The 9,509-nt window shown below is 31.0% G+C and overlaps 1 protein-coding gene across 1 annotated transcript; it reads right to left on the bottom strand.

Moving 5' to 3' along the window:
* Positions 1 to 1,056: 1,056 nt before the first annotated feature.
* On the bottom strand, positions 1,057 to 9,017 carry LOC129949109 (uncharacterized). Its single transcript, XM_056060356.1, has 6 exons — positions 8,982 to 9,017; positions 4,564 to 4,681; positions 3,707 to 3,860; positions 3,521 to 3,632; positions 2,728 to 2,867; positions 1,057 to 2,659 (listed from the first exon to the last, which is right to left on the bottom strand). Exons 1-6 carry the CDS (start codon positions 9,015 to 9,017, stop codon positions 1,525 to 1,527), a joined length of 1,695 nt encoding a protein of 564 aa, XP_055916331.1. The 3' UTR covers positions 1,057 to 1,524.
* Positions 9,018 to 9,509: the final 492 nt, after the last annotated feature.

Here is a 9,509-nt window from a genome sequence, read left to right on the forward strand (position 1 = left end):
AATGATTGAATGACATATCAAGTTTCTAGAAAATCCACTTTTAAGGACCTAAAACGAAGCCAACAAATTTTATAGCCAGTCTCATCTCAGACAACTAAAATAATTTATTTTATCTTCAAATATTAAATAAATACGCTGACAAAATAAAGGATATTAACAATAAATTCAACTCAAAACTGGTACTAAATAATTAAAAACATAAAATATCATACTTTCATTACTCGTTGAACTAGAAATGCTTGTTTTACCGAAATAAAAAAATCGTTTGAATTCCTTTCAAAGCCGTTAAACTTTGTTTTAAAGTATCGCCCAGTTTTAGTTAAAATTAATTTTGAATAAAGAGACACACATTCAAAATCGTTGAACAACTTAAACCCCTTTTTATTAATTCAATAAACACATATAATCCCCAAATGGCCTTGAAATATATAAATGTTCTACAACTATTTTTATTTTCTACCCCAATAATGTCAAACTAACCACCCAAACCAGTAGATCAAACGGGACCACGAAGAGACAAAGAATTTTAATGCAAATTATTCAAATATGATTAAAAAAAATTAATTTACCGGAACAATAAAAATAAAACACAACACAAAACGAACAAAAACAATAAAAGAGCTTTAGAGAAGCATTTTGTACACGCGAGCAATCTTTTGAGGCAAAATTCAAGGTGAGTTTTAGCATCAGCTCTTTTGTATATGTTATAGATTTTATGTGTGGAATTTGAATGCAGTTTTGTACTTTTACTTTCTAGCTTCTTTGTGTATCTTTTATGTGACAAAACAGATGTGGTGGAGGAAGATAAAGGTTAAATGTAGGAACTTTAAGAAAACTGTCTTTTGGTTTTTGAGAATTTTTCGAGAAAAAGGCTCCTTATGACATCCATATTAGAAATGTAACAAAATGTACATTCGAATGTTGTTGTTCGATAGCGTTCGAACGAGTGGAAAGATTTTAATGAAATGTTGACACTTAATTTGATAAGGGTAGAAAACACAAAGATTGTTGTTCAGTCTTGAGAACAATGCCGACTTAAAAAAACAGTAACAAAAATTAATTTTTCATCATTTTTATTTTTTTTTCTACAATTCCTTAAATAAAATTAAAAATTAAAAATAGGATGTTTGAGATTTTTTTGTTTTCTTTTTTTCTTCGTTTTTGTTTATAAATAATAAAATAATAACACATTTACAAAATTATAAAAAAATCTATACAACTAAAAATTAATGACAATGATTTAAATGAATTAGATGATTGAGAATTATTGAGGATTCTTCATGTCTCTTTAAGATTGTGTGTTGTGTTGTCTTATGTATATTCTGTTGTCATATGGTGACTGGTGGCGCTCGGAAGAATTCCAGATTTCCTCAAGGGTGAAAAATCAAATGCAATGACATAATATACAATATCTAGATCTTTATCTCTGTAACAAAAGTCTTGCTGTTTCTCTCGATTGGGTTAACAGCTAGCAATTTTCTTAAATGTTTTTGTTTTTCAATTTTATAAAATTTTTTGGTGAACTTAAGCCATTGTTAGTTCAAAATTATCTTCATCTGTTAATTGTTCGGGGACCTGGTAGGGTGGTTGAAATTGATTATCGGTCTCTGAAGCTTCTGGAGATATTTCTTGTGGTTTTGGGGCGGCTTCTACATCTGATGCGCTGTCAGGTTTCACAATGACAATCGATTCAATTGACTGTTCGGTTTTTAAGTTCTCACCTGCTGATGGTTCCTCTTTGATTGGAACTTCCTCCTTGGGCAATTGTTCTGGTTCACTTTGTTGAGGTTGAGGTTCAGGTTGAGGTTGATCGGCCTGGGGTTGATCAGCTTGAGGTTGATCGGATTGAGGCTGTTCTTCTGCAGGTTTCAATTCAGGCAATGGGACTGGTTCAGCAACTTTGATTACTTCTTGAATAGGGGTAGGGGTCGTTATTTCAATTACTTGAACTGGTTTTGGAAGTTCCACGGGCTTGAGAGCTTGAACTGGAGGTAAGGCTACTTGAACTTGGGGCAATTGATCGAGCTGATTAAGCTGAGTTTGCTGAATGAGTTGATCAGCAGGGCGCTTAGATGACAAGCTAGGAGCCTGATAGGCCTTGATTGGGGCGTTTTGTGGGGCAATTGTTGGCAGAGGATTATACTGATTGTTAGCAGAATATTGGACAAATCTTGGCTGAGCAGCAATTGGTGCCAGAGTTGGGAGAGCTGGGAGTGGTGGAAGTGCTCTTGGTTGCTGGGGCAGAGGTTGGGATTGTGCTAGTGGTTGCTGGGTCAATGGACGGCTAAAGCTTGGGAGAGTTGGGAGAGTAGGAAGAGCCCTAGGTTGTTGTGTGGGAGCCAATGGACGGTCAATGGTTGGCATGTTCTGTAGCCTAATTGGGTCGCTCTTGTGTTCGTAGCGTCCACTTTGAACTGCTCCGTGGGTTTCCTTCTTCTTTGCGACATATTCAAGAGCACGCTTGATTGCGTCTGGAACTGGTGGTGGAGTTGGGATGTGATCACCCTCGGGAATGAAACCATTGTGGTCACTCTTGTAGTTCACACGGTAGAGCTCACCATCGTCACCGGTGTATTCGTAGTAGCCTGTTGCCGATGTTCCAGCACCTGGATGAAGATGTGCCTTCTCTTCGCCATAAATACCGTTTTCAGTGTGGTACCTAATAGAAGTGAAGAGATCATTAATAGAAAACTTTAATTCTCCCCAAAAATTTGGAGGCGTCCTTACAAGAAATCATATTTATGCTTCTTCTTTTCTTCCTCTTGACGAAGGATCTTCCATCCTCCCTCTTCGTAGTAATTGAAAAGTCGTGGCTTAATGGTGGTCGTTGTGGTTGTCGTTGGGCGTCTTGTTGTCGTTGATGAGGTCTGCGTAAGGAAATTTGAAATGAGAAACATTTTTTGCCTCTGATCTCACAACTTTTGGATACATGGAGAGTATTTGTTTTACTTATTTAAAAATATATCTATGCTTTTATGGAAAAGATACAAAGATACTTTATTTGTGGATGCCATGCTGTGTTTTTTTAATGTACATGTACATATAGATACAAATGGATAATGTGCATGCTTTTTATCGATTGTTTTTTTTTTTAATATTATACAAAATGAAAATGACTTCTGGAACCGTTTTTTGTGTTTTTTTTAAGCTTTTTGATGATGAGATATAATATATTATATAGTTTAATGATATTTTTATAAGGAATCATCTTATCGATCGCATATTTATATAGTTTTTTTTTAGTTCTTTTTTTTGAGTGCGGTGGAGTCGAGTGGAGTTTTGAATTTGTTCATATATCATGAGGGCGTTGCGTTTCGTTGGTTTTGTGTACAAAATTTCGAAGGTTTTGGTTTATATTTTCATCGATTTATGGATTTGTTTTTCTTTTGTACAAAAATTTGTTTTAGATTTCAATATCTTTCTCAGTCTCAGTTTCAATTTCAATATCAATATCATCTGAAGGTTTAACATCATTGACCGGTTGTTGTTTCTTTTGTTCAAAAACTATTGGACTACTTAACTCGCACTTTGGATTACTATTCTTATTCACCCCCTCAGGATCATGATCAGGGAAACCGTATTCTAGACGAATGGCAGGTATTTCAAATTCGGCATTACTTACTGTGTACTTGCTGTTAAAATAAAAAAAAAAATTTTAAGTTAGTTTTTAAAGAAATTTTAAAGGTGTTGCTTGTATATGACTTACTCGTAGTTTCCACTTTCATCATGTCGATAGGGATTATTCAGTCCGGAATATGGACCATAACCCCCATCATAAGGATTTGGTATGTGCACATATTGCCCAAGTTCGCGATTATCGTGAACATGAACATACGGCTGAACCATATGTATATAGCGACCTATTAGAGGAAAAATACAATAATTAATATCAAATCAAAGTCGAAAGTTGGAATTTTAAAAAAGAGGTTTTTTGGACAAATTTACAGGCACTAAGATGGCATAACAAACTAAGAAGCTTCTACTTGTCCACGTAAACGTACCATTAGTCGATTTCTTTTTTAAAAGTGTTAACATTACAAATTTTAGGAAAAAACTATTTTTCTACGATCTAAAGTTAGTTACTACTTTAAAAATTTCATGCATTCTACAAACTACGAGTATTTCAAAAATCTAAAGATACATTTACGTAAACAGATATTTTTGTTTTGTTTGATTCATTTATACAAAATATACATTTACTTTTTGTTCACAAATGTGATAATTTACTTATTAATGAGTATCTTTCATATGTTCAGATACGAGTTTGATTTGTTTTTAATGCTCCATATTTATCTGTTTACATTTATTTACATAGAATTGTACAATTTTGTCATTTTTTAATTTTGTACAAATTATGTAATGATATATTTTGTGTTTTTTTTTAATTATCCCAGCAGCAAAATCTAGATAGATATACAAATGTGTTAAAAGTGTTAGCGCTCTACTTTGTTTTTGGTTGTTGTTGTTGTTTCTGAATTTTAGTTACAGATGCAAAGTGATTACATCTCGAAGACATTATACATAATGTCTGCGCGCATTAACAAAAATAACATTTTAGGATACCTTCATTTCGCTTTACTGGTCTATATTTGCCATCGTCGTTGCTTGATTTTGAAACTGAATACTTGCCAACCGTTGGTGGTTCTGCTGGTCTCCCACTGCATGCTGTGAATGATGCTAGCTGAAAATTTTAATTTATTTAATTTTTTGATAGATATTTACATATTTTTTAAGTAGAAAATGATTCTCAAGGACACTCGGGCGTTTACGTAAAATTTCCGGAAGATTTAAAATAAACCACTTTTTTACGTTCAATACTCACTTACGATCTCTTCTAAAAGTGTTTTTCTTTAAAATTCATTTATCATTTTCTTAACTACCGTTACGAGTTGAAAATTTAACCAAATCAGGAATATTAACATTGAATCGAAAACCGAAAAAGTATTCACTACTAAAAGCATAACTGCTTCAATATTTTCGTACCTTAAGAAATGGAATGAAAATATTAGATGCCTTTTAGCAAATTAATTTCTAGTTGAAGGAATCTGTTTACAAAAAGAAAAATATAGCTATTGGTACTCGCAATCTTTGGAAGGGATTTTAAAGGCTCAATGTAAAAAAGAATGCAAAAAAGAAAAAAAGAATTACAATCAATTGATTGCAATAAATCGAACGGAATGAAATGATTACAATCTTCTTAAAATCAAAAGAATGATGAATAATAATTGCAGGGTTTCAAGTTGAAATCTGAAAGAGAAAGTACTCAAAGCAATCTACTGATTTTATTAGATTTAATTCGCAAATGAGTGCAATCGTTTAAAACTCAAATGAACGAAACTCACACAAAATTTTCCTAAGAAGTAAATTACATTCTCAATTTACAATTCGATCAGTGAAAATCATTTTGAAATATTAAGGCAATAATATTCAAAGAGCAATTTAGTAGCTCGAGAGTTGAATTGTAATTAGTTAATAAATTGTTTCACTTAAGGCCTTAAGAAACCCCAGAGCCTTAAAAAAAGGAGTTTTGGGTATGTTTTCTCAGAAATACTATGAAATAAATCCATATTACAGAAACTGAATGTGTTTAATAGTAACAATATAACAAGTATACCATTTATAAGAAAAATCAAAATCAAGATTTAAGTCAAACATCACGTTAATGTGGTAGAGAAGCCGACAAAGTCTGTCTGGCAATTCCGTCCGTCTGTCTTTCTATCCTGTTTGTTATTCCCTTAACTATTAAGTTGATTAAGTTTAAACTTTGAAAATAAAGGTCTTAAGCAGAATTGATTTTGGAATTTCTACATTTTAAGGATGGTTATTGCGTTGGACTTTCATGCCTGAGGTTTTGGATTCGATCCCTGCATATGCCATCTTAAGTGTTTTCCACGGGTTCTGCATCTTGCGAAGAATTGACAAATCCTCCAAGATTGGTTGTTGTTATGATTAGCTCAAATTACCCGTTCGGATTCGGCTAAGGGTCCTCTCCATCCCTGACAACATTACTTGCACACAGGAATTGTTGAGCGTTGTACGTCAGTAGGCCCTAGTTCTCGAAGGACTATTGCCCCACCTTATTTATTTAATTGAACATTTTTATTATGAAAAATCCTTGTAAAATATTCAAATAATAATGTTTAAACGTCAATTTTGTGATTGGTAAGACGAATTGTTGTCATTTAATATTACTTAAGCCATCTCAGCGGCCGTAAAATGTTATTCTTGGGGATGTTTTTCAGAACTACTACGAAATAAATCGATATTACAGAAACTAGATGCTTGCAATAATGTGTACTTAAGACGTTTAGAAACTGCATGGACAGTTTTATATTGCATAAAAGTTCAAACTCGAGATTTTATAATCAAACAGAACAATAAGTTGGTTCCGTATTTCTGTCTGTTCAAGTGTAAACTTGGAAAATAAAGGTTTTAAGAAGATTTGCATAACTTTTTTTTGACTCCATGGAAATTTTTTGGGTCAAAAACTGCAAATTCGAATTTTCCCAAAAACAGAATAATGGATTTGTATGAAATTGTCTCAACTTGAAAATATAGATTTTAAAAATATTTGCATTGGTCCTATTTGTTAATAGACTCTTTGCATACATAAGCAAGTTTATATGACCCAACCGTGGATTTTGGATTTGAAGCGATTTATTTAAAATATTGTGAGATTGTGATGCGTTTTTGCGATGAGACGTCTTAGATTTTTTAGGGTTCACGGGTGGTCTCCAGCTCCGTTATGTACTTTTTTAACCACAAAGAGCCAATGATTTTTTTATTTTTGTAATAAAATTTGTGTGCCTCATTTTTGCAAAACTAACCTACACAATTCAATGTAAACAAACTGTTCAAGAACTGTTCGCAATCTCAAGTCAATCTGTTAAAAACTATCTGAATTATGAGTTCTGTCAAAAAGAACAAAAATCATAAACGCGTTTGATATTTGAATTCAGAAACCGATTGTTTTATAATCTTTTGGACGATAATTTTTGAGTTACTAAAAGAATATAAAAATTGAAAAATAAATCGTATTCTCAAGAAATATAAAATATATTAAAAATTCTTAAGTTAAATATGACATTTAATTAAGATCTATTGACACATGAACCATTGAAGTTATAATCTTTGTGTTTCATCTTTTCTTGAAATAGTATACAGAAAATTAATGGATTTACGGAGAAAATTATTGACTTAAAAACCTCAGAATCTGAAGGAATAAAACGTTGATATCTTCTGTTTTCGTTATTCTTTAACAAAAAGTTATCCTATTTTTTTCTTTTCGACTTACTTATTCTGTATGCTTGATCTTTTTTAAACCTGTCAATGTTTAAGATTAAAAGCCTTACACATTTGTCTTTGAACTTGATAATTTCATTTGTTTATTTCTTGTTTTCCAAAGTAAAGTACTATGTACGTGAATCTTTGGTTAAAAACCAAAACTATTAAGAAAGTTTAATTTAATTTGTAATGAATATTGAACCAGATTTCTTAAGACTGCAAAGACGTGAAAAAACATCAAACGAAAGGTAAACTTTAATACTTCTAATTCTAATTCTAATTTTCTTACGGATGGTATTTTGATTAAAAATAATTAACAATTAGGACCCTAAAATATTAATTTACAGTATTTTAAAAAAATTTCTGAACTACTTTGAGAAAAGCTAGGGACCAATCACAGATTTCTGCATACGGAGAATGTATTTCAAAAAAATTGTAATATCAATCTTTAGTAAATTTGTAAAAGATTTCATAGTTTCACAGTTTCGAATATATTGATCTATAAATTTGAATATTGCAGAAGATCAATCTTTTTTTTAAAAAGGTCAAATTTTCTTTCAACATTCCAGAAATTCTGATCGTAAGACATCGAAAAAGTGAAATGTCATTCACTTGAGTTTTTTAGGAAGTCAAACTTTTTTTAAGCTGTTCAAAGAGCTTCGAATTCATTTAAATAATTCTTATCATAAAAAGATTAACATTTCTATCAAATATTAATTTATTTCATCAACATCTAAACAAGAAAATAAGACTCAATTTAAATCAATTCAAGTCAAAAGATTAGTGGCAGACAAACAGACAAAACTAACTTTTCAAAATCTTGTTTTACTTCCATAAACCTATAAATAATATCTACATTGAATGCATTTCTTTAATATGCGTGAAATTTAAACAACAAATAAATGAATATTTTAAAGTTAACAATCTAACATCAATTCTTTTTTTTTTCATTGAAATGTGAAATCAATTCAATAAAAAAACGAAAATATATCCGTTCTTCCTTAAACTAGTCCTATTATTCAATCGACTTTTTGAAACCAATCATTTTTGCCTTATCTAAATTTTGTATCTTTTGCAGAATGAATTTTTATGCAAATTCAAGAAAATATCAAAACTAGAAGAAATATTCAATGTGACTCATTTTAATATACAACAAAAATAACACACATCTGATTTAGTTTGACAACTTGAGTTTGCAATCGAACGCAAAATGTTAAAGATCACAGTTAATTGTTTTGTTATTTATTAACTTGTATTTTGAATTTTGTATTTTTGTAGGCGTGTGAATAACTCCACAGAATAATTTAAATTAAATTAAATTAGTTGCACTCCCACAGAAATTTCAAAAAGATTCATTTTTCTTTCAATGATGATGATGATGATGTTTTGATGTGGAAAAAGTTACAGAAGTTGTAACTTTTTTTAAACACCAATTAAACAACAACAAGAAAAATAAATAAATAAACTAGTCCGTAAATCCAACGCATTAATCTTCTCACATAAGTTTATTTTTTCAGCTTGATTAGATCTTGGATCTTAGGTCTAATTATAAATTCCAAATGTTACGTTTACGCATCCGAGGCTTGAGTTGAGGTGAGTTGAGTTTTGAGAGTTTTACAGAGAGTCAACAAAGTTTAACATTAACACCAAAGAGTTCATAAGATATGTAAAGAGTACGTATTTTCCACACTACTCACCACTAAACACACTGAGAATATCACTATTGGATTCATGATTGTCTTTAATTAATTAATTCTTTTTCTAATCACTTTATCACTGTTAAGGTGCTAATTATAAAAATTGCATGCCGTGTTCCACTTGGTTGTTGTTAATTTTTGTTTTAAATTGATGAAGTTATTATCCTTTGGGGTTTTTATAATAATGTTGAGCCGCTATTAAATATTGTATCCTTACTGCTTGACCACTGGTACAGGAATGTTAATCAATTGCTCTTGCAAGTCACATTTAAATAGTCTGAGTGGCTGAGTTGAGGGGCTTTAGTATAAAAGTTCTGGTGTGACGACATAAAAATTATAAATAAAATAAGAATAAGAGAAAAATCTTAATAATATGCAGAAGGAGATGAATAAATGAGATGAGATGAGACCTAGTGTGCTGATTATTATTATTATTATTGTTTTTTTTTGTTTTCTTTTTTTTATTAATTTATTTATTTGGTTTGATATTTTATTAATTTAACAACAACAACAAAAAAGTGGTATAAC

The sequence above is a fragment of the Eupeodes corollae genome, chromosome 3 (assembly GCF_945859685.1).
Source record: "Eupeodes corollae chromosome 3, idEupCoro1.1, whole genome shotgun sequence".
Lineage (NCBI taxonomy): Eukaryota > Metazoa > Arthropoda > Insecta > Diptera > Syrphidae > Eupeodes > Eupeodes corollae.

Coding starts and splice junctions, on each gene's coding strand:
- LOC129949109 (XM_056060356.1), bottom strand. CDS start 9,017: ATGAATCCAATAGTGATATTCTCAGTGTGTTTAGTG. Junction 3,861..4,563: donor ACCAGTAAAGCGAAATGAAG/GTATCCTAAAAT, acceptor TTCCTCTAATAG/GTCGCTATATACATATGGTT. Junction 2,660..2,727: donor AAGCATAAATATGATTTCTT/GTAAGGACGCCT, acceptor CACTTCTATTAG/GTACCACACTGAAAACGGTA.